The sequence below is a fragment of the Ambystoma mexicanum genome, chromosome 6q (assembly GCF_040938575.1).
Source record: "Ambystoma mexicanum isolate Mex_15411 chromosome 6q, UKY_AmexF1_1, whole genome shotgun sequence".
NCBI classification, from domain to species: Eukaryota; Metazoa; Chordata; class Amphibia; order Caudata; family Ambystomatidae; genus Ambystoma; species Ambystoma mexicanum.
The window spans coordinates 1,561,850,023-1,561,869,251 of record NC_090937.1 but is presented as its reverse complement, the minus strand read 5'-3'; the positions used below and the strand labels follow the sequence as shown (position 1 = coordinate 1,561,869,251).

The 19,229-nt window shown below is 42.7% G+C and overlaps 1 protein-coding gene across 1 annotated transcript in view; it reads right to left on the bottom strand.

Annotated features, from left to right (window-relative positions):
* TEX261 (testis expressed 261) overlaps positions 1–19,229 on the bottom strand; it is a 124,374-nt gene that overhangs the window by 44,193 nt on the left and 60,952 nt on the right. The window contains exon 4 of the mRNA XM_069632267.1: positions 8,019–8,086. Within this exon, the coding sequence (XP_069488368.1) occupies positions 8,019–8,086 (68 nt within the window). The remainder of the gene's footprint in view (positions 1–8,018; positions 8,087–19,229) is intronic.

Genomic DNA, 19,229 nt, shown 5'->3' with positions numbered 1-19,229 from the left:
TTTGTGGACTCTCAGCTCGCTGAACTCTTCAACCTGTCATTCAACTCACGTGGCATTCCTCGATTTTCAAAACAGCCACAGTCATCCTTCTCCTAAAAAAGCAAAGGGCTGACTCGAACCTACTGGGTATCTTTCGCCCTGTCTCGCTTCCTCTACACTTCTCTAAAGGACCCAAAAGGGTTGTGTACAACGGTCTTACAAATTTCTAAAGATATCCACAACCTTTAAGATCCCCTACAAGCAGGTGTCTGCTCCAGTCACTCCACAGAAACTGCTCTCATGAATGTGTCCAACTTCATTGCCTCGGCTAAGCACTCCAATGTATCCTCTATCATATTCCCTGGACCCGTCTGCTGCCTTAGACAATGTCAATTACTATGGTCTCCTTAATACTCATCTTTGGATTTGGATTCAGGATGAAGCTCTTGCCTTTGCATCCTACCGTGCACCTCCCCAATTCTCTGTCCCTTGAGCAACATCTCTGAACTCAATCCAGTCCGTCTTGGATCAGGTCCTCTTTACACTTCTGCACTTGGGGCCATATTCTCCTCCTTTGGGTTCTTGTACTAACTTCTTGCAGATTACACCCAAATTATCTTCTCTTATTCGGAACTCTCCTGTGATCTCTCTATCAAAATTTCCAACTATCTGTGCCATTAAATATTCGATGGCTTGATGTAAAACCGAGGTTCTCTCATTTCCTGCCAAAAGCTCTCCTCTATTAGCAGTTCCCACCCAACACTCCCCACTATTCTTCAGTAAGGAACATCTGCGACATCTATGACCCTTCTCACACTTTCTCTACTTTCATCTCCAAAACTGCAACAGCAGCTCGCCTCAACCTCCAAATATTAGAAAAATCAAGCACCACCTTTTCAACACCACCAAGCATCACTTAACCACTGCAAACTGGACTTCTGTACCAGCACCATCTTTGGTCTCCCCAACTATGCTTTCTGTCCTCTTGACAAGATCCTTAACCAGACTGGGTGGCCAGATTTAAAGATCTTCTCCTGGTTCACAGATCTATTCACGGTAGGGAACCCATCTATCCTCCTCTATCCAACTCTATAAGCCTTCTCGTAATCTCTGCGCTACCTCCTCGATTAACCTTGCGACTCCTCGCCCTTCCCGTGCTTCCTCTTGCTTTCACCATTTATGTCTGCTTGCTGCACATGCATAGAATTCCCTTCCTCTGGACTTGTTCAAAGCCAAACGAAAAGCCTCAGAGTTACCCTCTTAACCTACCCGTAATCTACCTGCTAACTAGCATTCTTCTCTCGACTCTAACCTGCCTCTGGCCCACACTTCCTCTGCCTCCACTCTAGCACTTCACCCATCATAGTCAAATCCCAGGCACAGCTGACCGTACTGCCTACCTACACTTTCCACTCATGTATTCTCCCCGGTGACTGTTCCATTTACTCCCCTCCAAAACCTGGCCAGAATGTCCCTCAAACTCACCTCATTGTAAGCAGATAACGGCTTCCTGTCAAATGATCTATTGCACGTTCTTTTGTGATCAAAAGTGCATTGTTCCTCCTGTACATACATAAATACACAGTGGGTGGAGCCCTCACTGCAGTTATGCTCTCCCTATACAATGTAAGGGGAGCCTGGTTCGCTTAACTCCGACTGAGCAATTTCTTTGTGCTGGAACTTTGGACTGCTGAGCCTTATGCCGTTCGTTTTCTATGCGAGTGAAGCCTGCATTTGTAAGACCCTTAATTTAGCGATTCAGTGCAGCGATGCTTGCACCGCTCCATGCCCTGTAGCTCCTGCACTATGCAAGTGGAACGTCTTCTGCTGTGGCCAAATACTTATATGTGATATTCTTGTATTGCTGAGAATCACGATGTCCTGGCTTAATGTGAAGAAAGAATGATCTACCGAGGTCCTTTGCATACCTTTTCTATTTTAGGAGGGGAACCCTAAACCCTATGTTGCACCTGTTCTATGTGAGTGTAGTTTCTACAGAGAGGACTCATTTCTGATCCGTTCTCTGTGTGGGAATCTGCTACCCTTGCTTTACCTCACAGTGATTCATACCACCTATTCTAGATGAAGGCTTGCATTGCGGGTGCCCAGATTCCCCTTTTCAGTTTGCGTGAGGGAGTCTGAACAGTTCCTACTGAAGCGGACCTGTTCTAAGTGAGCAAAGCATTACACTGCTTATTCTTCGGTTCTATTGCTCGTTTGCATGCAGGGGAACCTCACAGGGTTAGTACTAGTCTGTTCCATTTGTGAGGGGGTGTTCTACTACACACTGTGTTGCATGCATCAATTGTGATCGAAAGCTGCATTTCTGTCATGATGTGGGCATAGTTTTAACTTCTTGCATGCGTTACCTGGATGTCATATACAGTTTACTATTGTTAGATGAAAGCTTTCCTCCCCCAAAATACTCCACCTCACATTTTATCTGGAGCACTGTCCTCTTTACCTAGAGGTAGTGACAACCAAAGAAACTGATTTTAATGGTCTCCTGATATGCAATGGATTGCTGGGTGTGTGCTTATATTTTTTCTATAATCTTGGGATAACCGGTTTTATTTGTACCGGTTTAATTAAGGAGGGTGCCAGTCTTTTGTATACTCTTTAAACGTAGTATGGATTGGGAGATGGGGGTTTTCAATTGTAAAATATCAATAAAATCACCCTCTTCATCCGAGTCGTGTGTTTGGATACCTAATCTGCAAAACAAAACTCCCAGAGCCACACAGACCACACCCCATGTCCAAGACAAATAATTAGAATCATGAGGGTGCATAGGATATTTCAGATGTGGACAATGATGTAAATGCACAATAAATGGGCAGATCTCAGTCCCCGAGGAAAGTCGAAGGACCGAAATGAATTGGACGTCTATGTAAGAATTTTATGATCCCTTGTTTTTTTATTGAACTTTACTATCTTGGACAACCGTTGGTCACAAATATTGAATATTTTCCATTAACACATAGATTTATTTGGAAAAAATGTATTAGTGAGTTTGTCACACAAGAGGTCCTTCCAATTATTCAGGTCGTCATACCCAAGGACATGGACATCATTGGATACCTAACCTGCCCTCTGCCGTCTTTAAAAAGATAATGTAAAGGCATTGATCTTCCATGGGTGACGACGGTATTGGAGGTTCTACAATATCTGGAGAGGTTATGGGGCATTCACGTGGACTAATATGCTCCGTATTATGTTCTCCTCAGTACATGAATCCTCTTCTATGTCATCTTCTTCTTGGAAGGACGGTTTAAAAAGTGACCTATGCTTTTTTTGAAGGTTTAGTCTTTCCTGAAACATCCATTTTCCCTTTTTTTTGGCAGTTGACCAGAATATATATTTTACTCGTAATGCGAGTGGAAACGCTCCTTGGGCCATTTTTCCCCGTATGACTCTTAACATGTCCACACCAAATGATCTGTGCTTGATTTTTACACAGGATTGAGTAGAGTATTTATTTAAAATTTTCAACGGATGCGTTGTGTGCTCTACCTCCGGGTTAGGCTGTGCCATTGAGTGATTGGACTTACCCTCATAAAAGACCGAGTGAGGAGCATGAAAACACAGAACATGGCGCAGACCATCGTAGCAGATGGATGCGTAAATGTCAGGGCAAAAAGGCTAGACCTTTACCAACTAATCAGATCCTGTGCGAATGACCTTCGCAGAAAGGAACACTGACAATAAGAGCGGACACAAACCTTCCTCCCCTAATTCTGATGGAACCTAGACCGGGTAGATGAAAAGAACAAGCAACAGAAAAACAGAGTAAAAAGCAGCTGAAAAATAGTGCACCAAGTGCAGTCGCCAAAGGTTGGTCAGTGTAAACACAGGTTGACTGTGTTGAAGAATCATGATTGAAAAAAAGGAAACTCAGAATACTAGATTAAAAGGAAATTCCTAATTAAAAGAAACAAGTCTGATAAAAATCAGAAAATAAATGGCAAATTTAACAGAGCCGTACTAAAAAAATAGGGATTGTGGATAAGCGAGTTGTGACCCCTTGAAGAATTTCCTGATAAATGTGTATTAGAGAACAGAGCAGAAATGAAACATGTTGGGTAGAATGGAACAAGTGCAAGGATGTTGAATGTATGAATGAATATATGAAACGAAACAGTCTTAATAACGGCAAAGATTTTCTACGGAATGAGATTAGTATTTATTTAAAAAGCAGAGAAAAGTTCCTAAATGCACTTAACCTTTTGAATGTGGTAAAGACATGAATTGTACTCAGGCCAACGTTTATTAAAATAATTTTTCTACTGAAAATACTGTATGGGCAATTTGTTGTAAGATGGCTGACATGCATGCTATAGTCTTGTTTATCATCCTTTGAAAAAGGGATTTGAAACTAGTCAATTAAGTGTAAACCTTGAACGACATATGGCCACCCATTTGAGTAATGTGACCCTCATACAAGCGCCATCAGTTTTGTTTTGAGCTTTATGAACGCCAGCGGATGCCTCCTCAGCACGTCTTGGCATTGACCCTATAGAGCTATGGGCCAACTGAGCTCAAAACACACATTTCTTTTAGTTTAGCTCCTCAGCTTCGCCTTCAAATCGGACGCTTGTTCACAGAAGTAGTAGATTCTCACATGGACTTTTCTACCTGCAAGGCATAAAATGCCCAGCATTTGGTTTTACGCTCCTTTAACGTCTTCAGTTTGAAGAGCTTACACGCTAGACACAAGACTCCTCGTGGTCCATTGCATGTCTTTCCAAAGGGACTGCGTTACATGGCAGATAGAACTTAAAAGGGAGCGTTCTCCATGGAAACAAGCGAGCAGGCTTTGGTAAAATCAAACTATGTGGGTTTGAAGGCCTTCTACCACCAGGACAAAAGTTATTTTGAGATTATCCCCCACACTTCCCCTACTGTTCCACTCTGTGTGGAGCGCCTTTCAGTGCGATGTCCTTCAGGATCAATGTCTTGTTCTGACCTTTACTTGCTGCCGGTAAGTATTTTCTTGGGCTCCAAAAACACCTGATCAGGACACAATTCAATACTCTAAATTAACAGGACGACTCAATTTGTGTCGAACCCAATGGCGTAAATAAAAGTCACATGAGGTTACACAAGTATCCTTAAACGTACGATAGCCACAGGTAGGCCTTTGTAGACACTTCCCTTTGTTCCCAATTCGGCAATATGTGGTACTGAACTGAGCAGCCCAGCAAATCCCAAGGCTGGCAGTCCCTTGATCTTATGGTTACATCCATATCACACATTTCTTGGATAGGAGTACAGTAAGGCTGTGCCCCATTCTTTTCTCCAAATTCTTTTTGGGGTTTCATTAACACCAACAAAAAGAAGTATAACATGTAAACCATACAAAGTTGTAACCAGAAAACAGACAACCAATGGGAGCGCAATAGACTATATAAAACATACACAACTCAATTTATTGAAAACACTCAGCACACATCTTCCAATACAAATTTAAGTCTTCATTCCCTGACGTTTTCCCAGTTGTCCCAGATCATATCGAATTTGCGGGGGCAACCTCGGGTTCTATATACCAGTTCCTCTGCTGACATACAGGTATATAGGTCTTGCTCCCATTTGGTGGTTCTTTGCCCTCCTCCCCCCTAATTTAAGGCTATATTCCTTTTGGCCAACATCATGGCATTAGCAATAAAGAGTTTAATGGATTTGGAGTATACCATTTCACCTCGTGCCCACAGTAAAGATCGTCTGGGATCGTTTTAAGTGCAATAGAAATAGGCCTCTGACTAACAAGCCAAAATCGGCGTATAATTGGGAATAGCCAAATCATATGGTAGAACGTCCCTATCGCTCTGTTCTTGGAGTTGCGCTTGTGTGGCATGTCGGAATCTGGTGTAGTGAAATTCATCAGATAGCGATGATTTGAAGTGGTGTTTTAGTTCTTGAAATGTCAGAAGCTGTCCCCTCAGCACGTCCTCTATAAGTTGGATGTCTCCCTCTCTCCCCACCCCCCAGACAGGGTGTTGTGAAATCTAGCTTTTGAATTTCACACAGATCTGTTGCCTCAAAGGTGAGCTCTTAGGATCTGTATACTTGTCAAGCTCATTACTTCAGTTGCGGCATGAGTACGGAAGATATGCTGTGAAGCTATAGCAATCTTTTTTGTATCAACTCGAGTGCAATGTCAGGAGACTATGATATAGACTCAAAGCCCACTAGGTTTCGTAGATCTGCAAAATTTCCAAGGCTCTGGGGATGGATCTGTGGGGCTTCCACATGAATAGCAACAAATCGTATGCATATAGGGACAACCGTTCCTGTTGGCCATTTAAATCCTTTCAGTAAGGAATCACAGAGTAACCAAACAGCCAGCATTTCTATCACTAGGATCAAAAGTAGCGGGGAAGAGAGTGCAGCCTTGACGCGTTCCAGTGAAAAATAAAAAGGATCATACAGTTAACCCGGGTCACCACTTTGGGGTGTTCATATAGCAGTTTCTCCCATAGAATGAAGTTTGTCCCGAAGCCCATTTTAGCCAACAATGCCCACACAAACTCCCAGTGGATGATTAAAACTTTCAAAATCAATGGCATTAACGTTGAGGAAATCATGGTTTAATTTTTCCCCAAGTATATGAAATCTGGGGAATAAAAAAAATAAGATTCTCTAGAAGCTGCAGAGAATCATGGTCACTTAGCAATATGGGTGGCACTTAGGTTGGAAGCCTCTAAACTAGTTAGAGAACTTAAGCTGCCCAACCAAAACTAAGTCAGAGCTGCATATGGAAACGTGTGCTAGTAATGCTTTGTTTTGAGGAACCAGTAGGCACTACAGAATGTGGTCACTCCACCAAGAATTTTCCAAAGCCTTCTGGAGTGGTCAGAAATAATCTATTATAAGGGAAAGACCTGGTTTCAATCAAAAACTAGACCTAACTCTTTATGGGTATCTATAGTAGAGTTGTCTGGTAGAGCAGGCAATCTCCACTGAGGCTGGTGTGAAATATGCCAAAGTATGGTTTAGAAATGCACGAGTACCCTAATGGCTAACATAGATACAATGGACTACTAATCGAGTAAAACTGGCAGCAACCCTGGTAAAGACAAAACTAAATTACAGCCGCCATCAGCATACTCCCAACAACTGCAGGGTAACAATCAACCTAGGACCAAAATGGAGTGCTTCTGGCCTACCACACAACATTGTATTAAAAAAGGGTTGTAGTGACAGATGGGACTTCAGTAGAAGTTCCTCTGACCACACAAATAATGGCAAAATCCAAAAACATCGAACAGGAAATGGCAAAAAAGTTTAGAGGTCCCATAAGGTGAGACAACATAACCCCCAAAACATTCCGTCTGAAAAAACAAATAGACCGTCTGATATTAGGTGGTTGACACAAGTAGCATATGCACATTTTACATTCTTCACAGAGGATAGTTGCGTCTGCAGGAAGAAATTTTTCCTTGCAATATGACGACATTGGAACGTCTGTGGCCTTGCAAAAGAAGTCTATTTGATGATAAAAATAATCAGTGCAATACACGCTAGAGATTTACACGCAAGCCAGATAAAGGCAACAGACAGCCCGTGATTTAGACAAGACTGGAATTTGAGTAGCTCACTCCAAACTCTGGGCCTAAACTACTTGGCAAGACAGCCCGATGAGATTTTAAGAGCCCGGATATTAGTACACAAGGTATCGTGGCAAACCGCTGGCAAGGCAGGCAGAACATTATACATCAGGAACAGGGTAAAGACAAATATATCCAGGGTTAACATTCTAGCACAAACCGCCACTTGTTTTGGTGAGCAGAAACTAAGAATGCGGAACTGCCATTTCACAAATGGCTTCCCCAATATCAAAGAAACCTTTTACCCAGAAGAAAAAAAAAAACAAACATACCCTTGACAATCATGCCGTTTGGGAGGGAGCCCACAAAACTGGGAATTTCTGACAAAACACAGATTCAAAACACAAAGGCCTTTGTACATCCATACACAAAGTAAGCTGGAGAAGAAAATACTTTTTAATAAAAGCAGCAGAAAAATAGAATGTCTCTTACCTCTGAAAATGGATAGTACTCCTCTGCAAAGTACTGGAAAGCTAAGTAGTGATTCAACACAACCAAAACTGCAAAACAAACAAAGGTTTAATTAAGGAAAACGTGTAAAGCTCATCTTTGAATGTCTCCACTAGATCGAACAGAGCAGATGTGTTCAACCAATATGCCCTCCCTCTCCTGCCTAAAGCAAGTAGAGACGAGCGCACAGACGTTAAATAAACATTAAAAAAAGTTTTAAAGAATTTTGCAATGCATGTTTTATTCAAAAGGCAACTCAAATCCAACTGGCCATCCTGTAAAATTGCAAATCCGACACCAGGGCACAGAGTATTTTGAGTGAGTAGGCATTGTTAAATATGATACCCAACTAACAGGAGAACAGCGCTTAGAAAAGATATGGAGGAACAATTAGGAGCTACTATTTAACTAATCCCCCTTTCCCCACCAGCGTTCTGCCACCCTAACCTCTTCGTTTTCTTGCTCTTTCTCAGTCGGCTATGTAGGGACTATTTTGTACCATTTTTCACTGCACCATGTACTCTTGCCTATCTCTATGTATGCACTATTTTTCCACTGCATCATGCAACTAAGCTCTTTATCTGTAACTAGCAATGTCTTCATATGTTCTGTAACAGCGCCACGATGCCCACAGGCTTTTTGGGCGCTTTATAAATACCAATAAATAAAAAAAATAAAACATATGCTCTGGGGTTCCTGGGCACATGCGGAATGGAGAGTCTAGAAGAGCCTGGTTATCATGACACCAACAACTACTAGGCCAACTGGTGCCATACAGGCATAACACTGACAACTTGTAGAAAAGGAGCTCTAAATTAGATATAAGGTATAAGGGGTCATGTATAATGGGCATAACATGGACAACGTGTAGAAAAGGAGCACTAGATTAGATATGAAGGATAAGGGGTCATGTATAGTGGGCAGAACGTGGACAACGTAGAAAAGGAGCACTAGATTAGATATGAATGATAAGGGGTCATGTATAACGGGCAGAACGTGGACAACGTGTAGAAAAGGAGCACTAGATTAGATATGAAGGATAAGGGGTCATGTATAATGGGCATAACGTGGACAACGTGTAGAAAAGGAGCACTAGATTAGATATGAAGGATAAGGGGTCATGTATAATGGACAACGTAGAAAAGGAGCACTAGATTAGATATGAAGGATAAGGGGTCATGTATAATGGGCATAACGGGGGCAAAGTGTAGAAAAGGAGCGCTAGATTAGATATAAATGATAAGGGGTCATGTAGTCTGTCGCATGCTATGTACTCGCATCTCGCTCTCGTACTGGCTGATGCTCGATAAGCAGGGCCTTTTAGCTCGTGGTGATCACATCTTTTTCACTCCCTGGATAGGGACCCTGGCCTCACCGGGGACAATACTTATGAGACCAATTACCGCAGTGGGGAGCACCAAAGTGCTTGTATTTCTGGGGGGGCACTTCCCAGATGTGTTACAGAGCAGGGAGGACCAAGCTTTGTCAGAAGGCTCTCATTCACGCTTGGGATACACATGAGGGCTATTACTTTACATGGACTTGGCCTCTTTGCTCTCCGAAGAGATTAGCTTGTGAAATAGAAATGGCACGAGGTGCCAGCCACAAAAACAATCAAAACGCACAGGTCTGTACAAACGACAAACAGCTGGGAAAATGTAATTTAAGATATCCAACTCCAAGGATCCATAGCAGAAAAACGGCTACAAATGAAGACTAAAAGAGGTACAAATTACACTTACCGAAAAACGCCAAGTTACAAATCAAGAAAACAAAAATACCACACTCCAATCGTAAAAATAAAATGAAAAAATAATAATTCGAAGCATGCAATATTCTTTCTTGGAGCAATATGGCTTATTAGTTAATGGGGGATAGAAGGTTTTGTAGGACACAGGGCACACCTCCTAGTTTTGAAAAGTGTACCATAAAGGAAGTGCAAACGAACAAATGCTAGATATTTACTCAGTAAAAACAATAACACACTGTAAATAATCTTAAATGGCTGTAGCTTTGTGTTATGTTACTTTTAAGGTATTTTTTCAAGGTATTTTTTCAATTTAATTTTCTGTCTGGGTTATATTTCACGGGTTATTAGATCATAGAAACACTAAGCATACATGGATTACTTTAGTTAATTATATTTAATCCAGTGCCTATTGCTAAATGGGCATCCGATTAGCATATTGGGCCCAGACACTTAATAAGTTGGCTGCACAGCCGAGGAAGTAGCTTGTCTTGAAGACGGTTAAAGCCAAAAACGGGGCTAGTCCAAGACTACAGTTTTTCCGTCGCAAATCCCTCCACACAGGAGAAGCCAGTGTATGAATGTCACAGCAAGCCACACAGCGGTGTTCTAGTGCTGGTATGCAGAATCATTGCGCAAAGCTGCTTAAGTACAGGCTCCTGTCAAATAACAGTCCCAAACGGGACTTGCCTGGCGAGACCAAGGATTGAAATGGTGTCCGATTGAGATTCAGGATGAATACTTGCAGCTGTTTGATCAGGGCTTCAAAGAACTAGTTGAACGGGAATCCTAGGGAGGACTCAGAGCTAGACTAGCAGACACCCAAAGAGAGGTTAGCTGCTGCTCTACTTGTCAAAGAAGTGGCAAGTAGTTTGTAAACCATGCCTTCTTGCATGGATTATGCTCAGTGTCGCAGACTCTTGGAGAGCAGCTCCTGTTGCAAGGGGGCAGGTACCTCAGAGGATTCAAAGATACAGTCGAGAGATGCCACATATTTCAAGGTTACTCATTTGGTGTATTTATGTCTAGTTCCTACAGCACCTTATTCGTTCAGATATGCATATACGTGAAGAGGCTACAATGAAATTTGTTAATGCCCTATACACATATTTAAAGACCTAGTAACTATAACAATGTAGATTTCACTTCTCTTCCCTGGTAGGGATAAAACGTTTTAGGTACACAGAGAGTGCGTTACTTTCCATGCAGACCAGGCAGCCTCGGGTCAAGCATCTAAACAAATGTTATGTTCTATTCTCTGAACCCATTTCCTTCAGGACCTCCACCGAATAGCTGGCCATTTACCTCCCAAGAGCGAAAACCCCAGGCGTCCAACATTGAAGTGGGGGTTGGGAGCTTCTGGCTTTCATTAGTTTAGGCCTGAACCAGAAAAGATACAACTTGAGCAAGTACAAAATGGCTATTCCATGCTGCCTTGACAGATTAGCATTTTTATAGCCCATGTTCTAAAAGACTCGAACGCAAGCAGCATGGCCTTTCCACCAGGCTTACAGGGTTAAAAATAAAATGGTCACAAATTAAAAAACATGGCAGAAATTCTTTTTGGTGTTCTAAATGTTGGTAAAATACTGTTTTCACTGTTGCAGAAGCATATTGCTGTTGATGCAACCTTTATAAGAGATGCAGTATCTGGGAGTGTGAGGTTTTGAACTTGCCCAGTGACTGGACAAGACAATTGAGGGCTTGGAGATGGCCGTGCCTAAAGACAAGAAAGGCAAGTTCATGATATATAGCCTCACTTGCCCATTTTCAAGGTACCACACCAGATGGGGAATAGAGCTGGGACACAGTAAGACAATGTTTGGAATCAAGTCAGTTAATGCTAGGGATATACGAGGTAGATATTGGGCAATCATCGCAAAGCCTCATCTTAAGGCCGCAAAATTCTGGTGTGCAAAAAGGCGGGATGCGCGCAAGTGGAGAAACTGCCCTGGTCCAATTTTCTAAATCAATTTGCAAATGCGCCCGTCTTATCCCGGGTCACATGGATTTTTATTTAAAATGTAATGCTTTCTCACACAATAAAGATACTTAACATGAGTAGTAGAGCAAGACTAAATAATCAAGAAGAGAATAAATACACCTCAGAGTACCATAAGTACATAAAGACTAACAGGATTCATCATTAACAAAGCAATAGCTTCCTACTTCCAGAACAGCAAAGCCTAAATCAGCAGACATACAAGTATCCTCAAGTCCGGAAAAGGCCCATCAACCCCCGCCCCTCCAACCCCTACACTCCAAATAGCTGTCAATTCTGCACTAATCATGATAACTTCATTGATGACGAGAACAGCCATAACACTAGCACCGACTACAATGCAGACAACGTGCTGTGCATCCCTCCATGAAAACAAAACTGTCAAACACACGAGAACCATCTTCAAGACACTCCGAACAGAAACCCTCCCAACTTAGTCTGTAAATCAACAATGCATCCCTCACTCTGAGTTCTCTCAAAACCATACAAATCCTCAAACATGCAAATCCTCCCCTCCTGCTCAAGAAGACAACAGAAATACTGCCCCATCATACACTTCAGTTCCTAGGCAACATCCTTCAAAGAGCTGTAGGAACATAAGCAGACATGAATAGCAATGGCCTCCAGACGATTCAAATAAGGCATCAGAGCCAGATGCAAAATTGAGACCATGTACTATGCATCCTCAAGTATTGACACACATACCTCCTGGGGCTCCAATCTCCCACAGACTTGTAGACAAGTCACAAGCAACTTGCAGCTCTCCAGATGTTTTTGTTTACGACTCAGATAATCCCTCAACATAGTCTATGCTGGCTAGGGTAGCCTAAAAGATCTGGAGAGCCAAAGGTTGTAGACCCATTCTGTAGATCATCAAGCCCTCATCAACATAAGTTACCTTCAGATCATGAATACTACCCGCCACCTGTGGAGTCCGACAGCGATCCAATCTGTCAATGACCTTCACCTGCTACATGGGCACCCTGGCTCCCACCTCGACAGACACAACCACCGATACAGAGATTGCAAAGAACGCTCCCTGAAAGCATCGCCCATTGAAGACATCAACTAAGGTGTGTCTTGGCCCGATCCAGACGTGGATGTCATCACCTACTTCTAAATGAACTCATCCAAGATGGAATACCTATTTACTAGCATCATTCAGATTTGGGGTCTGCCATGATGATAGAGGGCCTTACCCCACAGCTCATACCCTGCATCAAATTCCTGGAATTCTGTAAGCATCCAGCCCCAATTCAAAACTCATAGCGAATATATTCAGACAGCCTGGTACCAGTTAACTGGAACATTCAAGCTCTTCCACAGATCCAGTCTTCAGGCACAGGTTTCAGCTCTACTGGAGGGAGAAAACACTGCGCTGCTCCCCAACCAACCCACCAACCTAGCATGTGTCCTCTCTCTATACTGCTGCCATTTCAAAGGGGTCTGCAAATATGACCACAGAACAACCACACTCGTTGACCTTCACTGGATGTCCCTACAATCACGTCACTTTCAAAGCCAGATTTATCGCATGCTTTTGCCATGCACATTCCATCCAATCTGTCAGACAAAACCAGAAGCTAGTAAGCAGTTGACCACCAGAAGCAATAATCCAAAGAAGAGACCACAGAAGGACTTTGGGGGACTGGTGCTGGAGGCACTATTAGCCAGACCATGTATCACTGAGGCAAAGCTATGCTCTTCTTTGACCGGGATAGCCCAGAACCTGGAACAGCCCTGCTTTTGACTAGTGGGCTCAACTGTAAAAGTCTTGCTCTGCTGGTGCTGCTGCTCTTTCAGAAAAGAGGCTTCCTGGATGAACCCAGGTGGTTGTGCAAGGTCACTTAACTACACAGAGTGCCTGGAGGTGCTTCGGGCATCCTCAACGTTGTGAATATTTTCACATAGTCCTTATGGAAGCTTCAGCAAGTTCCAGCCAAGTGATGATCCCTTTCAGGAAGGTTCACTCTGAGCAGAACCACCAAATTGCTGAACCCAGGTTAGGACTTTATTCCTATGTGCACGAAGTCCACACATGCAGTTACCTGGGCCTGAACATTGTTCTAGGATCCGGAGTCCGGGGCATCTCATCTAGGGTCCCAGGGTCGACTAGGATAGGTAGCTGCCCCTACCGTACACAGGAAACCAAAGTCCATATACTACAAAACTATTGTGCCGATTCCAGGACTAGAGCTACATTGCTACATTGAGACCATTTTTCCCTATCGGAAAACTGTGCAGCTTTAAAGGTAATCTAAACTGTGTTACCTTGAAAATAGATGTTTGTTCCTAGAATAGGGTTTGGGCTTGAAGCTTAGAACTGAGGCAATGGAGTAACAATTCAAAACGTCTTTTGAAAAATTGATTCATATCTTTTAAAACCAACTTAAGTTATTTGTTTTCCAATTTCGACATTCAATTTTTTATTTGTAAATTTTGCATCACCTACCATTTATTTCATTTTCTTCATGCCAGTGGTTGCATTTGTACTTCCCTTACATTCTTTTGCATGTAAGCTCTTGTAATTGCACTTTACACCAAAAACTTAATCTCCAACGTCTCTGCCTTATTGCTTGCCCTCGTTCCCAAGGAATTTCAGACTTGTGTGTCAAACCTTTGAAGGTCCACTATGGTAGGCCTACCTGAATCCTATATTAGCAGTGGTTCTGAAAACCTAACACCTTCCTGTGACAGAATGCCATCTGCACCGGTAGGCTTTGTCGATTTTTCTAACCCAAAATGACACTTTACTATGCCTCTGATTCTGCGTTGGTAATCAGGTTGACTCTCATAAGGCTCCATGCTGAAAGGTATAGTGCAAACACAAAACTCTGCTGAGATGGTCCACTGACACCCCCAGCAACTGCCTTGTTTGACAACATGGCAGTTACAGAGTAGCATGAATTCCTTCAAACAGCCTGATGAAAGCTGAAGTTCCAGGGACTACCTTTAATTGTGGGTAACCACAACCAAAACATATATATATGTACCTCCTCTTCCCCACCCTGCAAAAGTCTAGTGGCACATCAATTAATACAAATAAGGCATGTCTGGTTTGACATGGTGGTCTATGGGAAATTAGAATTATACCGTCAAAACAATTATCAGACTGATTTCTGTAACTTAGGAGTGACATTTTAAGACCGCGCTCCAGAACACCTTTAAACAATGCTGAAAGAATTATTGCCCGTCTTCCCTATCTTCAGACCCAGCATATCCAGATTCAGTCATATGTCTGCATATTCTGCATCTCCCTTTACAGGGGTGTGTTATTAATGATTTTGATCAGGTTAGTATTTTGTACTTTAGTTCACTTTTTTTTTACAGAACTTTGGTTGGACATTTTTTATTTTGTTATCACAGTACTATTGTTTGGATGCTTCAGTGCTTGCTCACACTCCTATTGAAGAGTATAGGTTGCCCCCTGCCTATTAGGGGTGTCACGGTATTCGTTTTATGACGGTACGATAACCTTCTTGCCAAATGATGGTATATCATGGTTATCGCGGTGTAGCAGGTGGAGTTAACTGATCTTAACAAATATTTTCTAAAAGGTCATAAATTGACAGATTTATCATCACAAACAAAACCAGGCACCCAGGGCCAGAATTGGGCTTTTCAACATACATTCCACTGAAATGCCTTGCTTCCACCAAACACAAACACACGTGTGAAGAGGAGGGGGTGGGGTGGAGGCTTGCTGCAACTGGCAAAGCAAACTGATCATTTAGTGGTCATTTAGGCTTTTTGCTTCCCCACTGGCTACTGGTGAAGATGAACATGTTGCCATCTTGATAACCTGCATGCCACAGATCAATGGAGGCTGATGGTAGTATACACTTGTGCACATACACACACACACACACAAACACACACACACACACTTTCTTTTTACGTTACAGCCTTTAGTTTACTTGCGGGCCAAAAGGTGTTCAGTAATCACTGAAATGTTACCCTTTGGTATGGCAGCAGGGAATACCCAAAGAGATGAGTGAATTTCACAGTGTGACTTATATGTAAATTCAATGATAGAACCAGGGAAATCCCCCATTGCCATATGTTTAGAGAACATTATCCATTATAAATATATAAACCCCAAAGCCGCCACCCCAAAGTAAACCCTTTTCCTTCTTGGCATTGCATCTATTCTTCCTATTGCTAACATTGATTTTGTGTAAGGCACGTGTGGTTTATGGAATGGCATTAAAAACTGCTCCAACTGAAACTACTTGGCAGACGGCACATCCAACAGTGCAAGACCAAGACTGCGCAGCACTTGCTTACTGCAGCCTTTCCAAATCAGATTGAAAAGCACACTTAACGGTATGAACGGTATAACGGTATAAACAATGTGACGGTTATTATTGTTCAATTAAGTGGTTCACGGTATCTTTAACGTATACCGTTATACCGTTACATCCCTACTGCCTATGCTTTTCGACTTCATGATGGAGAGCATTGCTTATTTAGTAGTAGTGTGGGGTGGACTAGGCCATTAAACACTACCATCTCTGTACTCCTGCAGAGCAGTGCAGAATCTGACTCAACTGATTCCCAATATATCAAATGGGTTACCAACCTACTTCTGATCAATCACCCCCCCACAAAAGAAAATACAATGCATTTGCCCAACTATGTGACAAATGAACAGACTGAAAGCCACAACACCTTACAGTTTCTACTAATCCCTCAGCACAAGACCAAGGACTACCAGTGTGGGTCTCATATCTTTCCCTCATTCCTCAACTTTGTAAATCCCACCCAGGGGCACTTCATGCCCAAGAGGAACCAGAAAAGTTCCTCCTAGAAACCTTCACACAGACTATAGGCAAAAGTCACTCAATCATGCCGCATTTGGACATTGTTTCACACCCAGGTGGAAAGTCACCATCATTCTCGACCACAGGCTACGCACTCAATCTGCTCCACCTCTGCCCTCGCCCCCCACTTGATCCAACAACCATAAATCCAATCAAAAGGAGATGACCAAGGAAAACTGAAGACAACGGCCAGCTAAAACTCAAGGTCTATTCTTGGTTGAGTGTCCTATGCTTTGCGTCCAGTGTGAGCCACCTTAACACTTTGTATTTCCTGTACTGGTAAATCATAATCCAAGGCACTACTAGTGACAAATCTGGTGTCTTGTGTCTCCTGAACACATTAAGCCTCCAAGCGGAAGGTGTTCAAAAAAGGTACCCAGTGTTACCAAGAGCCATATAACTTTGTTCTGTTAGCTGTATGGAAAGCACCAAATGGTGACAGTGATACTGTTTTGCAGTACCTTGCAGCAAAAGTAGAGAACAGTAACTGGTTTCCTGTAACAGAGGTCATAGGTGAGGTGGCACTCTTGCATTAAAAGCTCAGAGGTAGTCCATGGCTAAATTTATTTTCCTTGAATGAAGGAAACAGATGGGAGCATGCATGTGTGCTAGAGCTTGCTCAGTAAGAAGGGCAGCCAAAACAGATGTTATTGATTTGATAAAATAACACAGAAATTGCCATTCTTTTTTCATACCACTGACCCAGTTAAGTCAACAAAACCCCAAAGAAAAGCATCCCCAACAACTCAAACCCTGCCTTCCCGTCCAGCCAAACTGTTTCATGAATCGTAATGTAAGGTGTGCCTCTGGGAACTCATCCGTTAACCGGTGCAAGTCATCTTTTTAAACCAGACCTGGGCTGGATTTAGGTAACAAATAATAGCAGCGCTCGTAGTCTCTCCATGCACGACAGATCTCCATTCTCTTTAGACAGATAATGGATCAAGGGGTGCCAGATTTTTTAAAAAGGTGTTCGGTGTGTCATGCAATTCCGAAGTCAGCCTCTCCATAGCAATCATCTGCCAAATCCGATTCTACCATACATTCAACCATGGAGGGTCTCTCCTCCATGCCCCTGCAATGACCAACTTAACAGCCAGTTGCATGGATGTGCTAAGTGTCCCCCTCAGGGACTTCAAAGGATAAATCGTGTCAACTGTGAACCCTATTATAATTAACACTGGGTCCATTGGAGAGGATTGTCCAAGCACTCCCTCCACACCTTGTATGACCCCTTTTCCAAAACTCCATCAGCGGATTCTGCACTCTTTGTATTTCACCCCTTTTTTTGTCTCTGGTTACTGACATGCTTTTTTCTTTCACTGAAAACTAATGAGGACAGACACGTGCTTCTGGTCTGCTGGCAATAAATACCATAATATTAATAATAGTACAAACATATGTGGAGGAAAGTGCACATCAAGCCACATACTCTCCAACAACACTGACAAACACTATTAACCTTATGAAGCCTTCATGGGGTTAAGTAGCTTTTGTGTATAACCAATGTAGAAGACCTCTCTAACTACCGGCCAATCTCAAACATTCACTACCCAGCAAAACTCCTGGAAACCTACGTATGACAATGCATTACTTACCGTAAAAGCATTTCTGATGGTTGTATCTGCTTAGATTCACATGCTGTGCATAGGTCCGACATCCAGTGGTCACTGCGGAGTATCGCATTTTGTTTTTCGTAGTCGAAAAGGGGACGTCGACAAGGCGTGTCTGTAACACTATCCCTATAGTGACGTGCGTTGTACCCACAATCCCTCACGCGTCGAGGTCCCTCTGTATTTTTCTGCCCTGAGGGAGCCTTCTAGACGTGAGGGAGTACAGAAAAGAGAGAAATATAGTAGAGGATGTCTATGTTCCTTCCATCCGAGCGGGGAGGAAGGGCGGGCGCATGTGAATCTAAGCAGATACAACCATCAGAAATGCTTTTACGGTAAGTAATGCATTGTCTTCTGATGTTTGTTAATCTGCTTAGAATCACATGCTGTGCATAAACAAGCAAGCAGTACCCGGAGTTGGCGGTGGGTTATGAGAAGGAACAGTAGAGAAAAGAGGTCTTAATACTGCCTGTCCCACCTGGGAGTCGGATCTAGAGTGTGCATCTAGACAGTAGTGTTTTGTAAAGGTGTGCACAGAACTCCAGGTAGCCGCTTTGCAGATGGACTCAAGGGGAACATTTGCAATGAATGCTATGGAAGCCCCAGTGCCTCGAGTGGAATGTGCTCTTGGCTTGAAGGGTAGTTCTCTCTTAGCAAGAGAGAAACAGAGAGTGATGCATTGTACAATCCATCTAGATATAGTGGACTTAGAGACTGCATCTCCTTCTCTTCCTGCTGCCACCGAGACAAAGAACTGATGAGTCTTTCTCAGTGATCTGGTTTTTTCCATGTAGAACATGACAGCTCTGCGTACATCTAGTGTATGCAGAATTTTTTCTCCCAAGCTGGAAGGGTTTTGAAAGAACGTTGGTAGTTCTATAGATTGGTTTACATGAAATTTTGAGATGAATTTTGGTGCAAACCTTGGGTGTGTGCGAAGAACCACCTTATCCTTGTGAACTGATACGAAGGGGTCTAGTATAGAAAGAGCCTGTAGTTCACTTACTC